The 22201-nt window shown below is 36.5% G+C and overlaps 1 protein-coding gene across 49 annotated transcripts in view; it reads right to left on the bottom strand.

The window, feature by feature from the left end:
- The window catches only part of RIMS2 (regulating synaptic membrane exocytosis 2), a 445399-nt gene that overhangs the window by 79894 nt on the left and 343304 nt on the right, over positions 1-22201 (bottom strand). For 16 of the 49 annotated variants that reach the window (XM_040696415.2, XM_040696393.2, XM_040696396.2 and 13 more), the window contains 2 exons: positions 14724-14759; positions 10197-10297 (listed from right to left, as the gene is read on the bottom strand). The exons of 15 other annotated variants lie outside the window; for them this stretch is intronic. In XM_040696415.2, the coding sequence (XP_040552349.1) occupies positions 10197-10297; positions 14724-14759 (137 nt within the window). The remainder of the gene's footprint in view (positions 1-10196; positions 10298-14723; positions 14760-22201) is intronic. 18 more of the 49 variants (XM_046937976.1, XM_046937978.1, XM_040696400.2 and 15 more) reach the window with 4 other exon arrangements.

The following is a 22201-nucleotide window of genomic DNA, read 5'->3' as shown; positions in this document are numbered from 1 at the left end:
TGGCTTTGTGACTGTGGGTAATCAACTCTTGATGTAATACTTCCTCTCAAAGTTCCCAGCATCATTTTAATTCCTACATGTTAAATTTGGACCATCTTATACAGAAGGAGGAAAAATATTTCTAATGGAGATCACCAGTTCTCCAGTATTCCATAACACTGTGCCAAGATTCACGATCATGGACATTGTCAACTGTAAAAAAACTGAGTTATTCCACTCGTGGTGATTACACAAAAGTAGCCGTCCATGGCTCCAGAATCTACTGTCCAATTCCATGTATCTCCAGCACTTTGTATCTTCTAGTGAACTCCAGCATGTTTGTTAGGACTAACTGGCAAACCTGCCCATGGTTAACTCATTTGTTCAGTGGGTTCCGTTTCAGTGCTAACTCCTGCTTCTGGTTCTTCCTGTTCTTTTAACTCCAGCAAATCCTATTTACGTGAGATAGACAGAATCAAAGTGTATTTCCTGTATTTGCTTCTGTTCCTCAAGTAGTTCATACACCATTTGTGTCATCACTGCCCTTGCATTTCCTGGTGCTGCCATCCAGGTAGCAGTTTAATTTTTAAAGAGGATAACAAGGCAGGTCTCCTCTTTGGTTTAAGAAGTCCTCATGTGTCTGGTTGTTCTACCTAACTTCAGCTTCTCCAAGATGTTCCTTTGCAAACTCAAGTCATGAAGTCAAACAATATGCATTTTAAAGAGTTCTCACTTAACATTTCCATTATTTATTTTCAGTGTTGTGCCTCTCATAAAAAACAAGCAAATAAAGAGGATGGAAAGGCAACTATTTTTTCTTATTTTACCCCAGAAGTCTGCTAAGTATTTCAACAAACCTGATGGTTTGAGAACAAGAGCATAGCATTGCGCCTTTAGCAGAACTTTCTCTATGTAACTTTTAAATATGACTTTCACCAAATTTGTCCTGGGACACAGCATTGAAGGAATTCATGCTGAAGGGAACAGCTGGATTGACACATGGGCCATCTGGTGAGCGCTTATTCCTGTAAGCAGAAGTGCCTAAGGACCATGAGTTACACAATTGCTCAAGAATAGGATATAAATGTACCTTTGTATGACTTGCCTTTATAAGTCCTTAAATAAACAGAAATCAAAGAGAATAGCCTCAAAAATCATGTATGAGTAGAGGGAAGATCCTATAACTTTTTCTTAACCTTGTGTTTTCCCTGATCCTCAGAATACATTTTGAAAAAGTCAAGTACAGCAATAAATGCATAAGCTCAGCCAATCATTTGTCTAGCTGAAAGAGAAACAGATCTACAGGATGTAGATAGCACTATCTCCTTATCTCCCTGTCAACAAGTTAAACTGCTTAGAGAACATTACTTTTCTCTAAAATGTATTTCCTCAGCACCTCCATCCCTGTTGTTTTGGGAGACTGGGAATAAAAGGCTGCAGGGAGATCATGAGCATGCAGACTGCTCCTGGAAAATAAAAAACCTGAGCTCTCTTTTTTCGTCTTGTTTCATTATACTTCAGTTCACGAAGATGGAGTAATTAAAACATATATATCACTAATGTCTTTCATATAACTTCCTAAATTTTATAATTATTTAGCTCTTTGCTTGCTTGTAAAGCCAATTTGAATTCACTTTCACATAAAATACTCCACATCTACCCCCATTAACTACAACTTCAGCTTTACCACATAATACTCTTTAGCAGCAGGACACTCATATGGAACGCTTCCAGAAAACAAAGAAAAAATAATTCAACTGAAACTGCACAGGGAATGTAAATCATTTCACAAAGCAGTTACCTATGTGGGAACTGTTCTTGGGGTCAGTAGCTTCTTCTAAACATTTCTGAAGATCTCTGATATGAATGAATTTTAATAACCCTGAAAGTTCTTTTGATTTTACAGATGCTTTTTCTTAGCATAGCATTAGCATTTCTAAATTCATGTGACTGCAAACCGGTTTAGAAGCAGAAAAGCAAACATTTCTATCACTTCCTCGTAAAAAACATGCAAGCTACTTCTTTAGAATTCTTGAAACTAAAACTCAGCCTGTTTACCAGAAATGAATTGACGTTATCTTCTCTTACACATAGAAAATCTTGTGTTTTCAATTTTGTTTTTAGAAAATCATATGCAAGCTAAGTAACGTGCAGATACTAATAATTAGCTACTTGCTTCAGATTGAACTGCAGAAGTACGCAGATCACTGGAATTGTTTTTCACCTGATGTCATCTGTCATTCTAGGAAGAAAAGAAACAGGGTGATGCATCCTGGTTTTGTAAAATTTAATAGATTCTAGATACTGTATGGAAGGAAGCTAATGGAAATTCTTTTAAAGACTTGACATAGTTTGATGGCAAAAGATATACCAAAAGATATACATGACAAAACTGTTGCCTATATGATAGATGGCATTTTTTCTCAGCATAAACTGGCTCTGGAGGAAACACGATTTCCAAATGGCTTTTCAGATATGATACTCAAACTTACTAAATGAAAATTAACATATTCAAGGCAAAGGTTTGGGAAAAAATATTCTTTTAAGGGAAAATATTAGGTTCCATTTATGTAGATCTTAATTTAACTTCATTTGATACTTTTATCTTAAGTTTGATGTTATACTTTCTGAGAGTACTACTAGTAAAATAAGTTTGATGCAATAATGTAACTTTTACAGTTTAGTTTACACTGCAATAAAAAAAGAATGGGGTTCAGAAGTAGGGCTTGAATTTTCAGAATGGCTTTTTTCTTTCTTTTTCTTTACTTCCCTGTTATTATTCACCAATTCCAGACTGCCACTGAAATTACTGGTAAAGCAATGACTTCCATCTGTAGGAGCAGGATAATATTATTTCTTATTCATCACTATAGACAATATTCTATTTTCTAACACTAAATCAATATTAATGCCTGTAAACTTAGACTTTACTTCCAAATGTAAGTAAGTCAGAACTAATGAATTTTAGAATGGCCTCAGAGGTAATTCTGTCCTTCAGTAACATTTTCACCAAAAGTTTTGCTGAAGGCACTGAGTCTTTACAAAAGAAACAATTCCCAACTCTCCAAGCCCCCAAGGTGCTGACCCTACTTCGATTAACTCCATTGTCTGCTTTTACAGAAGAACATCAGTGTGCTTCATATGCACCTAAATTCTTCACCTGTACTACCTGCAATATGGATGCTTGCAGTCACAAAGTCGCTAAAACAAACTGCAAGAGGTTATGTACTTAAGATACTTCAGAAAAAGAATTAAAAAACTGCAATACATTGGGCAAATCCCATAGAGATTTCCCAAGCATTTTTCTTGCATGGTGATAGATGGCAAAAAATCTTCAAACCCAAAAATCTGAACTTTGGGCTAAGGTCGGTAAACTGGCAAAATTACCACTGATTTCTCTGGAGCTGCTGTCAAAGAAGAACAACCCTGGTAATACAAATAAGCACTAGATCAAAGCAAGGCAAAGCAATCACCAAAGCAAACTCTGGGTGAACCCCCTCCTGAGGTATGTCAGGAGCAGCTGGAGCTGCTGCCGATGGTGGCCATGCAGGAACAGCTCCAGGAGCTGTTGCAGCGCAGGGAAGTCGGGGTGGGAGGTGATGGGGCAGCCAGCGCTCTCCTGCCCTGTGCATGGAGGACAACCCTGGTGCAGGCAGTGGCTGTGGTCTCTGAACCACCCCTGCGAGGCAGGAAGGTCCTGCTTTTTCCTCATTTCGAATCCTGGGCAGTTAAGCAGGCTCCATGCCAGCACTGCACTGGGACTCCAGCTCCATCCATTCCAACTGAATGAAATGCTTTCCTTGTTTCTTCAAGGTCAGTAGCCGAGCAATGGATTTAGCAAACATGTTCCTGGCTGAGCTAGAACAATGGCTCTGCCCATGTCATCTTCCAAATGTGAATCACTGACTATTCTGCCTGGCACAGACTTAAGGAGCAGAAACTGATGCTAGGTGTGATGCGTATTATCATGGAATATTATTCTAATTGTTTGGGGCTTCCTGCCTATTGCAGCAATTCAATTAACTTCCCATATCCCTCATTTTTGAATGTTACTACAGCATTTAGTATGTATTTCCCAGTTAATTTGCTTTCTTGTCTTCTCTGAATCTTCTCATCTATTATCTGCATAACATCAGCTCCAATACATATTAAAGAATTAACTCAAAACACAATCACACTCCTTGGTACATGAATTGTCATTCAGTTCAATTGCATCTAAGAACTTTACTGCTTAAATTGAGGGGAAAAAAAAACATAAACAGAAATAATTGAGTTTACTATGAAAAGATAACTGCTCAGGACCCAAAGAGACAATCAGTTTAGCAATTCATGGACCTATATCAAACAGTTCTCTGAGGAAAACATCTTCTATTACAAAAAGGATAAAAGGATTCAAGATAAAATGCAGTGATTACTCTCATTGGAAATTGGTCAGGACAGCATTCAAGTGATTTTTAAATGTGATTTTTAATGGAATAGCTACAACTGCTTTATTGAAGCTGGCTTTTGGTGGAAATCTGTTAATATGCATTTTGATAAATACTTCATATATGTTTCAGGACGTTTTTTTTTTTCTCTTTGAGATTCATCCTAACATTACAGTATACATTACATACCTTTTATTATGTATTTAACCTCTGTTATCCAGATATACAATAAGCTTACACAAAAATTCTGAAAATGGCTGACAGCACACAGCAACAGCAGACAGCTCGAGGCAGTCAGTACTGGTTTCACCTGTTTCTATTTCAGCCATTATCATGATAACTGAATGCAGTATTTGTGTTGACTGTGGTATAACATTTCAGACTACCCTAAACCTCTGCTAGAGACTCAATATGCAAAAAATAAATTAGAAAAGCATCCAAATGAAAATAAATTAAAAGGGAGCTTGAACTAAATGAAGGACAAACATGGCAGCTTGGCACCAGTATGCAATAGAAATCATTTCTCAGATTTTGGATATCATTAATGAAGAAATTGCTGGAAATTTCACCAATCCGCATCTACAGTCAAAGTCACTGAACTGCTTTTAACTCACCAAAATACAGGAGTGCAATAAAAATATCAATGAAACGAGATGTTTCCCACATCAGCAGGTCTATACAGATCAAGTCTGGGATTCTGAATTTATTTAATCTACATGGCTTTTTAAGTCTTGTATTTAAACTTAAAATCCTATATTTCTAGGAACAAGGACTACTGCGTCAGCAGTTTATTCTATAAATATTTTAAATATTTAAAATACAATAACATACTTGATTGAAACTATAACTCCTATCAGCACTACAAGACAGAGAGATTCTCTATCTTGTTTAGTAGAAATCCTCACAGATCACAAAAGATCACGAGCTATCAATCAGGTAACCTGACTGCCACAGCCACTCACTGCACTTTTTGGAGGAAAAAGGCAGCTCTTGGGCAATTGTGCACGTTGTGACCAGCCTGGGAGCTAAGGAGGCCTGCTTCAGACTCAACCCTTCCACCTGTCAGGATGCAGGTCCTGCTTTTTGCACATTCCCACACCCAGGCAGTCCATAAGGATGACCCATCCCATTCCATAGCCATCTCATCTCCTTTTCCCTCACATCTTTCTCCATAAACTTTATTTATTATTATGAGGAGAACACATGCTTCTTTGTCACAGGTGAATTTGTCTTGGTCTTGCTAAGGCCTGAGAAGGTCACAAAGGAGCATTCTGCCCTGTCCAGTACTACTCTCGTACACTAGACACAGAATTATGCTTATATATTTATGATGTACAGTATCTGGAAAATCTAAATCTTGAATCATGATTATCGATTAAAAGGTACCACAGAATTACAGGCAGCTCACGATGTAGAAGTTTCAGTCTTACAATCAATATGAATCGTTAAAGCTGAAGTTGAAAATTTCTCCTTAGTGTTTTCTGTTACTCCTTGTTTGATGTTCTCTTTTCTACATTTGGCTAAATAATCTCTTCACCTGTTTGCTAAAAATTCAGATTTTATCTTGTCTTTGCTGTTTATACCCCAACTTTATTTCTTGTTGCTTTCGTATATTAAATCCTTAATTGATATACTAATTACTATGTTATATAACTGGATTTCTCTATGCCTATTTGTAGGTCGTTGTCTTCTCCCAGTAAAACAAATAAAATGAGCCTCATACTTTTAGATTTAAATGTGTCATCTAGTTGCCAGTCTCTGTTTTACATCTCATAGTAAAGAAAACAACCACATTTCATTATTCTATTCTAACTCCTATATAAACAACCTCCTTTAGTCTGACATGCAATATTTTCAATTACTGATATCCCTTGGAGAGGCTAATAGGGCTTCAGCTGATGGAGGTCTCACTTCATCTACACCAAGTTCATACTGATTGCAAACTATCTTCTCACTTTTTGCTCTGTAACAACAAAATTCTTCAGCTTTCCCCAGTAAACCCACCAATCATATCCCTACTCATGGCAGCAAGCAGACAGGGACAGTATGACTACTTCCACCTTTTTCCTTTCAGTTGTCAGCAGGGATTCATGAACCTGAGCAGTGATGGGAACGGCCAGGGGCAGGAGTTACCAACTATAGCACCATCAATTGATTTGCTTGCCAGGAGAGCTAATGGCAGCAGTACCAAGCCAAAAGAAAGACAGAGAAGTTGTAAGACGCAGTTTGGGAATCAACTTCAAAAGCCAGCTAAACCAAAGGTGACCAAAGCAAACCTAGAATACTGCTGGCTCAGCTTCTCTGGGTGCTGATCTTGGCTCTTCCCTCTACTCAGCATTTCATCTTGCTGGAACACATAAGAAATAGGCAGCCTAGTTTTTATGCAAAAGAATAAACTAGCCCTAGAAATATTCTTGAGGAAAATTACATACATCAGGCTAATGTTGCAGAATCATAGTATGGCAAACAGCTATACTTTTCCCTAGTATAAAGCTCTTGTGCTCCAGTGTTTTTTTTCTGTGTCACCAGAACCCAGGTTTTCCTGAATGTTAACTTCCACCAACCCTAAAATTCAGACTTCAGTATCTATTCCTGTACAACTCTACTAGTACTCAATACTTAGAACAACCATTTGTTCTAATACCAAAAATACCTTCCTGTTATCATAGAATCATAGGATGGCCTGGGTTGAAAAGGACCACAATGATCATCCAGTTTCAATCCCCCTGCTATGTGCAGGGTTGCCAACCACCAGACCAGGCTGCCAGAGCCACATCCAGCCTGGCCTTGAATGTCTCCAGGGATGGGGCATCCACAGCCTCCTTGGGCAACCTGTTCCAGTGCATCACCACCCTCTAAGTGAAAAACTTCCTCCTGCTATCTAACCAAAACCTCCCCTGTCTCAGTTTAAAACCATTCCTCCTTGTCCTCTCACTATCCACCCTTGTAAACAGTCATACCCCCTCCTATTAATACTCTCCCTTCCAATATTGGAAGGCCACAATGAGGTCTCTCTGGAGCCTTCTCTTCCCCCAAGATAAACAAGCCCAGTTCCCTCAACCCTTCTTCATAGAAAAAATCCTATCCTTTATACACCTACTATGTTTCTTCTCATGCTTCCCCAGTATAGTATATAGAAACAGTAAGTATGTTTCTATGAAAATCAAGTATGTTTTTTGCTTTCCTTACATCTGTCCCAAAATCAGACCAAAGCAACTTTTCCAAGCAAGAAAAGTACTCTTACACAGTGTGTGTATGACCTGCTAAACTCATGCACTCAAAACACTACGGAAGCAGAATACTTAGTTTTCAAAAAACTGATGAGCCATGTATGCCAATAATAAAAATACAATCTGCAATTACATCAGACACAAGAAAAAAAAAACACAAAGGAAGGTCAGTTTCTTATTTTAACTGCTTCTAAGGACACACATCAGAATAAACTTTTCTCATCAGCTTCTTAGTGTATGACTGCGCATCACACCAGCACATGAAGCTTCCTGTACTGCCTTCCAGAGGTAGAACAAAACCACATAACTATTTTAATATTGTCCTAATTCTGCTACTAGATCTTCTGCTTTCTCAGCAAGGAGGGGTGTTTCTTTCTTAATGTAATTATTAGGGACACTCAGTTACTGTTTATTTCCATTTAAAGAAAGACATAGAACAGGAATATAAAATAAAATTCTATTTGCTAGCTGTCCTGAATGTCACCTAATGCTTTGTTATTGACATTCTTCTCAGGCATGACACACTTGACAACCTGCTGTGCCAGCAGACAGTACAAAAATGTCAAAGTCACTGTACAGTGTATTGAACATGAGATTTCACTCAGCATTTTTACATATGTGCTTTAGTTCAAAATTCCAGGAGAATTTTTATAGACGTTAGGTAGATAAATTGTACTTACTCATTGTCAGTCTCCAATGATATAAACGCTCAATTAAGGAAACTGAAGCAGCGATAGTGAAAAAATGAAGACAGATCTCTCATACAGCAAATGAGAGTTATGGTTCTGATATGGCTTAAAAACTAGAATTTTAAGGATACCTTTTGAATTAGTACATATAGGTGAACAATCCGTGTTCCATGAGTTCAGAGATAGAATAAATAACTCATTTCCAAATACTGAAACTACACTTTGGCAGGAGAGTAAATTAATTGTTTATTTCTGGAGACAAATGGTTTGATGTGTGCAATAAATAAACCACCATTTTCATAAAAGAAATCCATTTAAATTTTCCTCTTTAATACATTCCAATAATATTGAAGGTAAATTTTTAATAAAAAATGGTAGAAAATGTATAGTGAGACTCAATAATATGCTGTGGGTGAAATGATAAAATAAGGGTAGGAAATATTCCATTAAGTAATTATATTCTATTCAGCTTCCTCACGTCAGAGCCCATTTATTCTCTTTACTCCATACCAGTTCTACTTCTGACTCAAATTTCAGTCAAGCAATGAGGGAGCAGGGAAATTAGCAGAGTAAGTCTGATTATACATACAATACACAGATTCATATTTTTACGGTACATACAATCATAACACTCACGAGGTCTGCTCGCAGTACCTCGCTCACCTGAAAGAGGCAACACTTTTCAAAGCAGACAATATAGACACATGTGAAAATAATTTTGTCATGTCAACACAAAGCAAGCATCTGGACATGTCAGTATTCCAAGCCCCTCCCCTATGTATTAGTCAAAAATCATGTCTTCTGTACTGAAAAACTGAGGGGAAAATATGCAAAAAAAAATCATGCAGCACGTCTATAGAGTTAAAATGTTTCAGAGGTGGCTTTTTGTTTTGCTTCGTCAATTCCATTTACATTAATAGCTTTTTTTCCATTTTGTCAGGGGTTTTGAAAAAAACTTCCTCTATTTTCACAAAAATGAAACCCGTGTTTTTTCAAAAGGAATTATCTTGAGTAAATTAGTCTACATTATTTGGAAAACGAATAATAATTAACAGATTTAATGATATTTTGCCTTCAAATATTAAAAAGCTCACTTTAAAATAACAGCTGATCCTTTAAGGAAAGGAATGATATCTGGAAATGAAGACTAAAAGAGGTTTCTCTTCCTCAAACAGCTTTTGTAGGTCAGAAGTCTCGTGTTTCTCACTTATAATCTGACCTCAATTAATGAAGTATTTTAGAGGACACTAAATTATTTTTGCATAATGGAATTTAAATTGAAAATATCTTGATTATTTTAATTAACACAATGTATATGACATGACCCTGTTCCAGATAGCAGGAAATTTTAGGTAATATATTTGGGGCTGTACTACGACATAACAATTCAGAGTTTTGGCACATTGCCACAGTCGGGATACAAGACTGTGTTGATGTACAGAGCACCTTTTCAGTAGCTGAACTACCATTATTAAATGAAGTAACACTGTAACTTCCCATTTTCAATAGACCGATATAACCTTGTGTTCACCTATATGAATGCCATGGGCAGGTTTCAATAAATCACTACATGTACCACTTAATAAACCACTTTCTTCCCTTTGAAGATTTCTCTTTGAGCTCTTAAATCGTGACCCTACTGTTCATTCCAATAGGTAATTACACTGCCATTTTTATTTGATTTAACTAATCCTTCTTAAATTTTAATAATCAAGAACATTCTGCATTAAGAGTGTTGCTGCACTCATGCAATCATTTTATTACAGACAGGAAAGAATCTTCTACTGAAGAAATTACCTCCCATTCATCTATTACTTTCTAAAAGGGATATTTAACATATTTTGTTGCTTTTCAAAACAAAACTCCCTTGCCTTAGAATGATAATCTTGTTCCAGCCTGGAATCTGATCCTGCTACCTGTTTGTACTTGCTCATTTTCATTTGTCGGTTTCTCTCTTCTATATCCATCGAACCTGTTAAGTTAAAAATAAAACAAGAAAAGAAAATAAATACAGTGGTCTCCAATACCAGAATCAACATTATTCTCATAAAATTATTAACAGAGATAAAATCTGATTTACTTAAATTACGACATATATGATTTTACTTTCTGAATTACAATTTTTGAAGAAAACCAAAAAGTTGTAAGAGAAGGAAAACTGTAGATGAGTGCTTCAGCAGAGCATTAATAAGCATTGGATTATCTGCACAATTCACATGAACCCAACATTGTGGAAGAAATGGATGCAAATGGAATAGAATGTTCCCACAGAACAGAATTTTACTACAAAAATATTCAAGAGAAATTAAGTCTTCCATTAAAATAAAAAAAGGAATGCAGCATCATTGTGTTTATTTTGGGGGGAGGTCCCAGTTCTGCATTTTTAGTGTGTGAAACCAGCATTTTTGTACTGAATTACTAATCAAATAACAAGCACAGCCTGGCAGAGCTTCCATTTACCATGTAAGTATACTCTTATTTTGCTCAAAATATTTTAAAGTGGTATAAAGGAATGATAAAGAGCCATCCAGTGGTTACTGTGTTATCACTGTGTTACTCTGTAATGACACGAAACTTCAAGAATGATTTCAGGATTAACTATTCTTGGACCAAATACATGATTAATCTCAGTAGAGATGGGTACTTAAAATATGATTCAGGCACCAGCTGTTTTCTGCCAACTCGTACAGCATAGTTTACTAAGCAAAACAATAAGGAAGTTAAGTGCCAAAGCTGAAGTGGGAGTGTGAGAAACAGAAACAGAAAAATGAGAGGAAAAGAACAGCACGAAATTTGATATATATATATATATATAAAGGTTGTCAAACTAAACATAGTTACCTACTATATGCATAGAGGCTTGATTCTCTTCCACTTTAACATGTTATTACGCCAGAATAATTCCCCAAATTCTAAAAAGGACTTGTTCATTTATTTTTGCAGACTGGCATTTAACTTAAACTTGCTGTGTTTTTAACCCAAAGGTTGCTTACGATTGGCTTTTCAGAAACCCATTAGTCAAAAATGGTAGCTTTTATACATTATATTCATTTAACAATCTGGAATTTCATCTGTGGAACTGGGACTGGAATATTAGATACCAGTGTTTTCTCTATAAATATGACCTAAAATCTAAACCTTAAAGTCATGATCTAGTAGTAAAATGGGACTTTCCATGGGGCCTTTGCAGTGCCTCTCAGCTTTGTATTTTCCTTCTGTGCAATAGTAACAACAGTAGCATGTATCAGGAGAAAGGCCTTCCAGATACATCTTGCAATACCCTATGGAAAACCCAGAAGGGAGAGGGTGAAAAGAGGGTTAAACTGTACCGTTATCTATAAACCCTTCAGCTTCTGATTTTTGTATTCCAGCTCTCCCTCTGTACTCCTTACAGACAAAGTGAGTGAAAAGACTTCAGATAAATATTTAAGAGAGATGCGAATCAATAAAAATGAATGAAAAAGAATAAATGGTTTTTTATAGGGAGAGATAAAACAAAAAATACAACAGCAGGTGAGAATTCCTAAAATAAAATATAGCTAGTTTCTCCTATTGCTATTTACCTCAACCATTAAAGGTGCCTCAGCTATCTTACCTGCCAAGCTATCTTTAAGCTGCTGCTGTTTTCCTAAGGATTTGGTTTTAAAAACACTATAAGGATATTTGCTCTTTAAAACAGAAACTCTGAGCTGCAAACAGATGTTTTTCTTCAGCAAACAGAAATATTTTTGAAGTAAAATAATCTAACTTCTTTTGTTTAAAGAAACAAATCACCCTATACTGAAATTATGCTAAAAATCCACTTGTTATTTCCTCAGTAATGTAATGAAGGAAATGCTTTTCAACATAAAGTAAGTCTTGTGAATTTTTCTTATGAATTTTTCTTACGAAATTATCACATACATTCTCTGTTCACAGACATCCTGCTAACCTTCAGTAAATGACACGGAGTGGTGGAATAACACCTCCTGATCACACATTAAAACTTTCACAATTACTTGTGCAAACATTCCTTCTTTTCTATGATCTATGGAGAGTTGAAAGCCAGGTTTCCACAAACTCAATTGCACATGTTCTGCAAAATAAACTGCTCCAAAAATATGATTGAAAGGGGAATCCTCTGTTGCATAACAGGCAGAGCTGGTTGTTCAGTTTGGTCTCAAGAGAAAAAATAATGGCAAAACTCAGCAAAGAAAAAAAGCCACTCAATGCCCATAAAAGATTGTTAAAATCTAACTTGCTATCTATTTTTGAAACTGCCTTTAACAAATAGATGAATTAAGTTATATGCAAAAGGAGGGAATTCTGAGGGCAGTAGAAGTTCATAACGCAGAAGCTCAGCTATGCTTCTGCTGTGAACAAAGCTGACGTGCAAGAAGACAGCACAGCACTGCTGCCAGAGGCCAATCTCCATGTAACTAATGCCAGATGCAGCTGTGAGCTGCATGGGAGTAAGAAAGTTTTGGAGAATGTCGTGCCATAGCCTGTGAAAATGGTCCAGTGCACACACACTACTGCGATATGCAATGCAAATACAGGGCTATAGCCATCTCTGGTTCTGCTGGCAAATCTATACTTTGCTGAAACTTAGGTGGCAGATTTAGCATGAACAGTAACTATTGCCACAGAGTCCAGTAAATGGTGTATTAAGAAGTTTCCACTCCTAACATAATGAAGATAACCAAGCCTGAACATCAGTCCCATACTAAGGACCTTCCTGGAGTCATATAGGAAGTGTGTGTAGATGACCCAGAACTATTTGTTATCAATATTGGTGAACATGTAGGATCATTAGCTTTTACACTGGTAGCAAAAGGCTAACAGAGTGTTCAAGTTATTCATACTGTTAGCTAGAGCTCAGCACAACACACTTCCAGGGCTACATGGAGACTGACATTAGAAACATTAAAGCTAGTTCTGGTATACTTTCATGTACTACTAGCATGTCTTTAAAGATGTAAAACCATGTTTTGGCCAGACAGAAGTAACCCTTAGTACACTTCATCTGCCTTAGTTTCCTTCCAAAATTTTGCTTCTAGACAATAGCTGTGCCTCCAACAGAAACAGCCCATGAGACGTATCAACTTCAGACACAGAAATACCAAAAGATAAAAGTGGACTGATGGAAGAACAAAGTCTGATTCTGCTCAGCTAGCACAACTGAGATCACTGCACTGCAGGTAACACCTGACAGTTCTGCCTGTTTAAACAACTCTCTAAAGTAAAAAACAAAACAGGGCCTGAAAGTTAGTTCCATGGGGCTGTCACCGGCATGGAGAAACTGCTATCTGATGGAGAGTCCATTGCTGATTCAATACAGACATTCTCCATAATGTTAGAAGAGAATAACCCAAGAAAAAATAGCAACATAATAGTGCAAATGTGATCCCAAAATGCCAGGAGTCACCAAGTATGCCAGCATAAGGCCAAGAGTAAGGCCAACTATGGCAGCAAACCTGTAACCTATCATGAGCTCATTGCAAGCTCTAGAACCATTCCCCCAACTTTGAATGTAACCCATTATTTTAATGTTTTATCTCAGAACATTATATGTTTCAGTTAATTGAGCATTAAGGTTTTCATTAAAACTGAATTTTTTTTAATTATTATTTTTTGTGCAAAGAAATGTAAAGGGCTGTTACCAACAATGTGCTTAACGTCTAGCTTTTCCTGACCTCAATACAGTCACATTTTTACAAGGAAATAAGCAATCATTCATCTCAGCCTGGAGTTAGAGATTGTTCTTGGATGCTCAAGTCAAACACTGTTTATTCTCTAGGGTAAGACTCTTCAGTTGACAGCCCATGGTCCATATCTAGAGGCAAAAGGGCTGACAAAATGGCCTTCTCATCCAGCTTAGCCTAAGAAAAAGCTGCCTGTTAAAAAAGTGAAAACAGAAGGAGATGGAACTGTGTTCATTGCTTCTTTCATTGGCTGCTCCTGGATTACTTTTGGATGGGCACAGAGAAGAGGCATACAAAATCAACTGCATTTCCTACCCAGAACAATGGCTCCAGCAAAGGGACGAGAACTAGTGATGAGATAACTACAGAAACAGTGAGATTTTGGAGGTCAGAAACTTGCTGCAGAGAGTAAAGAGGTGTGCACTTTCTACGCCTGGACTGGGGAGGAGAAAATAGGTCTTAAAGCGTATGAGAGCTTTCTTGAGTTGATTCTTGTCTCTTCCCATTTTTCCCTCTAAATTGGGTCCCTTAAGAAAACAAAGGAATTACATTTGGGAAAGTCTTTTCTTAGCTTTGATTTCCTAATATGTACTTTGAAATCACAAAAATAAATCAACATTGCGATCCAACTCCAGGGTACACATTCACTTAAACACAGTGTATCAAAGGACTTAAGGGCAAAAGTACAAACATGTTTTGAATAAGTCACCCTACCTGTATCCCCATTCTCTGGATCTGCTTTCTTTTCTTCTAAAAACAAATGAAAGGAATATGTAAAACAAACAAACAAACAAAAAAGGTGAGAGAGGAAATGCATAAATAATAATAAATTAATAACAATGAAGCATGCATTGGAAAGGAAAAATGAATAAAGACCATCAAATTAATCTAAATTGATGAGTTTAGTCAACCAACCAAGTACGGTGCTCTACATCCAGAGGCATATTCACTGCATGCTGCTGAATACATTTGTGCACACTTTTCATAGACTTACTGGAGGCAACTCATGGGTATTTTGTGCGCTTCCAGAATCATTAATGCACTCAATACAAAAGACAGCAAGGCAGGTGTCAGACATAGTTACTTTACAGTTTCACTTGATAAGATGACAACAATAAAAGTAAAAAAAAATTCGTAGTGGTGTATGTTTTATGCAGCACACGCACGATGTGCAGTCTAATGGTTCAAGCGTAAAAATTGAATGTGTCAGAATGATTTTCAGTAATTGCTTTAAATCTTCCTTGGTTTAATCAATTCTCATAGCTTCCACAGGTTAAAAGGTTTAGTAATGATATTACTGTAGCTTATCTTAGAGCTAAAACATGATGAAGCGCAAAAGGCTCTAAAATCAATACTCAGAACTCAGCTCATGCACATAAATCCAACTAAGTGATGCTAACAAATATTCTGAATGCATATCAAAGGTTGTATATGGCTCAGGGCATTCCTCTGTCACAGAGAAATGAAAATACATTGGATCCCTATCAAATGGTTTGGCAGCACATAAATACTGCAAGTTGAAATCCAAGTTTGGTAATTAATGTGAAAGAAGTTTAAGTCAAATGAAATTTACTTTAATTAGAAACACATTAACTTTTAGCAGACTGTTTCTTACTTTAAGCAAAAATTATACTAATTTCAATTATCATGATCCCATGAATATGGAGCAATCTTGCCCCCTGCCACAAAATAAAATACTATATACTATTAGAATTAAGTATTTTTACAGAATTACAGGTTATTGAAGTTAGCTCACAAAATGACTTTACACTTTACAATACACAAGCTGTTACCAGTTGAAGAAGGAAACAGAGATGTTATATTTTAAAGAAATACCACTCTGTAGATGGGTATCAAAGCAGAGGACTAAGTCATTCTTAAAGAGAAATCATACCAGGGCAATGTGGAAGTATAAGTAAGAAAAATATGCTCCTACAGAGGGTAAAGTAATACATCACACATAAATCGCATCTGGCATTTATGTGCCATTCTGTGCAAGATCAGGATGGTTACCTGCTGGCAACTCCTAGTGGAACTGTTAGACAAATTAATGGGAGGTGGATATGGCAAGTCATTACCCTACATTTCTGAAAATCGGTGGATACCCAGTGAGTTCTAGAGACCTCACCCATTCCCTATCCTTTTCTGCCTCATTTTGTGGGCAGTATAAATAAGGCCTTTTGCATTCATCTGCTTTGGCCCTTGGGTAGTCTGGCCAATATTGTCCGCAGAGGCTGTGGTAATTGCTATGATAACAGCAGAAACAGAGAGTTGTGTTTGCTTTTTAAGCTCTTCATTTTTTTTTTTTTTTTTTAAGTTACTGTCACCAGTACAAAAGCAATGAATTACAATGCTGTCTCCTACTGCCTTATTACTTTCTAAAGCAGAAAGCTATTTGATAGCAATACCAACAACTCAATATAATGTAAAATAGATGAAAATGAAGTCACAGCCATTAAAATACCCTCCAGTTTGAACACAGACTGGGTGATAAAACTTCTAAGTTATTTCATACTTACGTTGAAAATCCTTGGCTGTAATATCATCATACAGAAATATAATACTGCATAGCATAATTCATTTTAGAAAAATGCTTATTAGTCCATTTTTTCTATAGGACTGGGCCACAGGACTTTTCAACTATGACTTTTAAAAAAGGAAGGCATAGTCAAAATACGGTAAACTTGAAACCTACTCAAGATTCACTTCTTCTTGCTTCCTGTTTAATAGTATGTAATAAAAAAAGTATTTCCACACTGATTTACAGAAAAGAATACCATAGGTTCATCAAGCATGACATCCTATTAGATTTTTGAATTACAAAAGTGTAATTGAAGTGTTGTGACATTTTTTGCAAATCTCTACAACAAATAAATTGTTTAGACTTTTATGGGAAAGGTCAGCAAGGGTGGATCCTACTCTTGAAACTGAGGTTTCAGTTGATTTGTAAAGAGGTGTCTAAAGAAGTATTAGGAAGAACAGAAAATTGAATTGAGAAAGATCTCAATTCAAAGTGTGAAATGGCAAACCTGAATAGTACCAGTATTGTTCATCGAGCAAATAAAACAATGCTAACTTGTGCAGTAACCTTCATAGCAACTATGGGATTAATCACCCTCTTAGATGAATTGAAAGCAAGTTCAGAATGATGAAACTACACTAAATAATGATTTTGGTTCCCCTGGTTACTAGGTGCTTAAATCCAAAACAAACAAACAAACAAACAAAAAAAAAAAAAAAACCCAAAATGACTTGAAAATGCTGAAAATCAAAAAATCCAATGAGATGATTTAGAAGTGTCTCAAGGTGAATTATATGAGATGAAAAAGGCAACAGCCACTCCTAAATCTTTTGTTTTTTTGTTTAGATGTTTTCTTCAAAATCACTGTTATCAGTCAAAGGTTTTCTTCATCACCTGTATTAAACTTAATTTACAAAGCAAATACATATACTCTATCTGGGATTGTAATTATTTCCATTTAAGAGATAATGCTTTCAGAATTAAACAATTTGGAGAAAAACAAAAACAAACAAACAAAAAAACCTCTGCTTTCATAAAGAAGACATTTCTGTATGTTAGAACTATACCAGTTTTCAGCTTAATCAGAGTAGAGGGAATATTGAAGTACACAGATGAAATACAGGGGTGAAACAGAAGGATAGAGATACTGAAAGATCCTCTCTCAAAACCTTGTTTCCAACAAATTGAAAATTGCTATCAGAACGTTCACTGATGTTTATAAATTGTGCAGTTCCCCTGATCCTGTAAGATCCTACAGTTATTAACGTATCTAACAATCTACTGTATCTGGGAGATAAACAGAATGCAAAGAGAAGAGAATGGTAGGCAAGAGACTCATACAAGAGTGGTCTTAATGAGAACCAGAACTGATCCAAAATGGATTTGGTCAGCTATATTATCTTGTAAATGCCCTAACATGGTGAGATCTAAGGATCTGATGGGCTCCTGAAGGTCCCAAGCCAGGAAACCCCAGTACACTTTGTTACCCTCACCCCAAGAAGTTCCATGGAGCCGGGACTTCAATGCCCTTGAACAAAATGTCATCATCTCTACAACTGTCTGAAAAGAAAAACAGTTCCACAGAAGAAGTGGGACAGCACACTTCTCCCAAACCTGATGGGAGAGTGGGTACTGATGGCAGCATTCAACAACTGCTCTAGAAGTCAGGAGCTTTCTGCCTTCTTTGGGAAAGTTGAGGGTGAGCCTCACTGTAGCCATAAGGCCACCAGGAGGTGCTGAGTTTAACTGATTTTCTCCTGGGCTTTTTCCTTCTCTCATAACTGGCTGCCCAAAACTCAAGGTTAGAGTCTGGTTCTACCTTGAACTCTCTCTCCTGCAATGATTTTTAGATGTACAGGGATCACTTCAACAGACTGATCCCAGGATCCACCTGGGATCCAGAATAGAGAGATTTCCATTAGCTTGGGCTGGGTTGTAAAATAAACTCAGACTTTCCTGCTTTGAATGAAAGTAATTGCAACCTCCAACACTTGAAAGATGTTCATTTTATTAGAACAGATAGAAGAAGCAGAACTCCTTGTTTGTCTTTAATTTTAGAAATAAGATAGGAGAATGACAACAACAATTTTGAAATGTCTTATGTTTCTGCTTCTCTTTTTTTTTTTGCTGACACAAGATAAAATCAGCAATTTTTCAAGACTTGATAAATACATTCCTTTAGAGCTTTGATGAAAAACTTAATCTGATTTTTCAAAATAGTGGAAATTAATAGATTCTTTTTTATTTAGAAAAAAATTGAATGTATAAGTAGGACCCTAACTTTATATAAGTATTTTTTAGAAATGGTAGTCAAATTTCTTACTAGCATGACTTCTTTGCACAGTTGGTAGAAAAGATTTCTCTTGGAAAGCTCTGTGTGAAACTACAGGAAAACCAATCTTATACCAAGAAGTATCCTTGAAACAGTATTTTTGTCAGAGCACACAAAGGAAACAAGATTGTTTCCTAGAAGCAAAAACAGAATTTATTTGCTCTGAACATAAAAATTGTCAGTTAAAGGCCTTGTAATCAAAGAATTACATGTCCTCCACTTTACAGAGCAATTCAATTCCAGTTCTACCTCTAAGAAATTAGCCCTGAACTTAGTTATTCTGGCTGTCTAAACTGTGAAAAATGTAACAACCCAATGACTACAGAATGTCTGATGTAAGGGGTACCTGAGCCTCCCTCCAGTGCTTTATGTCCAAGGTGTGGCAAATGTACAGAAGCTACTGATGCAACAAACAAGGCCTCTCCAAAAAGTCTGTGATACACACCACAATTTGAATGAAAATAATATGACTGAAAACTACAGAAATGTGGAAGATGTGTTTTAGATGAGATTGAAGTGTCAACTGCCATCCTTAAAAGGGAATGCTAGGAGGAAGACAATTCAATTAGCCAGATTCCAAGTGTGGGAACATGCCTGTGCATTCCTGTTTTCTATTTGGGAATTGCTTGATGGTTTTCTTGTTTTAAAAAAATTCATAGCTTCAAACTTGACATTACTAAACAAAGACTGAGAGCCGAGGGGCATTCCTCACCAATTAAACAAATTTTTATCTTAATGCTTAAACCATGCTAACAATATTATTTGCACAATGGCAGTGCTTAATAATAAGGTTGAATAAGATGTTGGGGTGATCAAGGCTAGAAAGTGAAAGAATCTCTAGAACCATGTGCTCATAAATTGTCAGGGTCACCTAAGGTCTTCATCACTGGTGATAAACCAGTGCAGCTCATAAGGGACAAAGGTCTTTTGAAGCAAGCTGGGAAGTCCTATTTTGCATGTTTATTAAACAATAATTAGGGTTATTATGAACACTTTAATAGTGAGTTTATCCATGGATCCTTTCCCAAGGTGATTTTTGCAAGGTACTCTGTGAGTTTGTCCTTGCTGCCTCACAAAAAGTACATACATTTTTGTGGCCTTTGAAAAATACTGAGATTCCACATGGAAATAGGTGTTACTAAAGCAGAAGCAGCAAGAATAACATCAGCTAAAGCACTACATTTCAATTCCACCACGAACTGTGGCAAAACCTTTCTTTGTATGGATATGACATAGTATTCTGAGAATGTAGAAGAAAAAATCCTGCGGGGTTAGTGGGCTCATATATTCTGTTCTCACAAATTTCCATTCAGATCAGCCATGCTATTAGGTCTGCGCCATCATCATGAAAAGCCCTAGTCCAGTGTCATTGTTCTTTTTTTGCCAAGCATGCAAGCACCTCAGAGTCCCTACCACCGACCACGCTCCACAGTATAACCACAGAATATTTCACATTCTGCCAGAGCCATTTCAAGACATAGGCACAAACACTTGAAGATAACTATGCTTGATTTCAGAAAAGCAAAAAAACTATAAATAGAGATTCTTCAGTCATCCTAAGAATGCAAGAAATCTCCATTAGTGTCTCAACAGACAAAAATATGGTTAAAGATTTAAGCTAAGCCACCGAACAACGCTGGTGTGTTCACCTTCATGCAAGACAAGAGAATTACAAATTCAGCTCTCAAACTTTTTCTGGTACACTGTCTTTGGCACTATTATGCTCTCACTTCTAATTCTATAAACTGATATTTTGACTATTTTCTTTGCCAGTCTGAAAACCAGCCTTTTTTTACTTAGTCAAGTACAGATGGCTATTTCAGAGTTTGAAGCCTTCACAGTTTCTGGTGTTAATTCTAAGAAGAATTAAAAATAAGAACAAAATGTCCCTCAGCTATCCAACCCAATACATCCATTAGTATGATAAATACCTTCAAACTGAATTTGATGTTGAGCTGTCCCTTTGGGTTCTGCTGTTCAAATAGAGAGTTGTAACTGCGACATTTAAAGTGTGCAATCTAAGATAAGAGATTTTAAACAAACTTGTGAAATTAAATATCACAGAACCCTTCTGAGACGCACAAGTTATCTAACCACATTTGAACTAAAATGCTATGAATTCCTTCCAGAATATTCCAACATGTTTCAACATGTGAGAGATGGAAATAAAACAAAGCTCTATCCTGGTCTTTAAGGGGACGTGTTTCACTGAATAGTGACTACAACTCAAAAATAGAGGAGTGTCACATTTTGTTTATAAAGTATACAAGAGTAGGCTCTCTTGAAAGGCTCAAAAACCTCTCATGATACTGTAGATAAGAACAAACACAAATAAGAGTCCTTCTCTTCCCTTGTATTTACTCTCTTAAACTATCTCAGTCATACACATTTTTTGGATTTGCTTCCTCAGTTTATTTTCCAAGCTCTTTTCTGTTTAGCTCTCCACTGCCCTGGGCTGCCAGCTCTGATTTGGTCACACAACTTTAACGACAGTTTTCAACTTTCCTAAGTTTTGCCCCAAGCTGTCAAGTTACTATAAAACAAATCGTATACAAAAATGATAAAACAGAAAAAAAATTGTTTTCATCTACCTGAATTTCATTTTCAAAGGTTAGTAAAAACTGAGATCAGTTCTTCTTATTTCCCTTTTATGAGAGAGAGTTCTGCTCCAAAAATTGAAAAGAATAACCAGAACTTCTATTTCCTGGCCTTTCACATCTGTCAGAGCCAGAGCTGTCTCCAGTACTACACCTCCTGACTTTCATCCACTGCCTCAAAAAAACAGCAATGACTGGGCATCGCCTTTGACAACTTGGAGTAAACCTAGTATTGATTGATAGTGATAGTTATGCTACCTCTACAATTACTGCCCTTAGCCTGTCATGGCTCAGCCTCTCCTTAGTCTTGGTGACCAGTTTGGTCACCAGATCATTACTCAAATCAGCTCACATTTAGAGGCTCATTTTGTGAATGTTTTCTGTATGCTTAAAGATCACAGTAAGATCATTGCATTTTGCTGATGCAACAGTATCTTGTTCATCAGAACCACTGACGAAAAGATCACTCCCTGGTTTATTACTAAAATTTTTCATTCTTTATTTGAAAAATCCAATTTTAGAAACAAATTGTGAAAACTCTGCATTATGAAGCTCCTCATTCAGCAAAGGAAAACAGTGTTTGAGAATTAACTATGCGATCAAAATGTACTGCTTTCATATAATACAATTTGTATAAGAATGTTTTGCTTTTTTAGCAATTTGAAATTGCCTCTGTGCTTGAAATACACAGCATAAACTTTACATGCACTTTTATAGGACATTCCCACTAAAAAATTCTAGA

Source organism: Gallus gallus, chromosome 2 (assembly GCF_016699485.2).
Source record: "Gallus gallus isolate bGalGal1 chromosome 2, bGalGal1.mat.broiler.GRCg7b, whole genome shotgun sequence".
NCBI classification, from domain to species: domain Eukaryota; kingdom Metazoa; phylum Chordata; class Aves; order Galliformes; family Phasianidae; genus Gallus; species Gallus gallus.
Note: the sequence above shows the minus strand (reverse complement) of the source record. Positions and strands in the feature narration are given on the sequence as shown.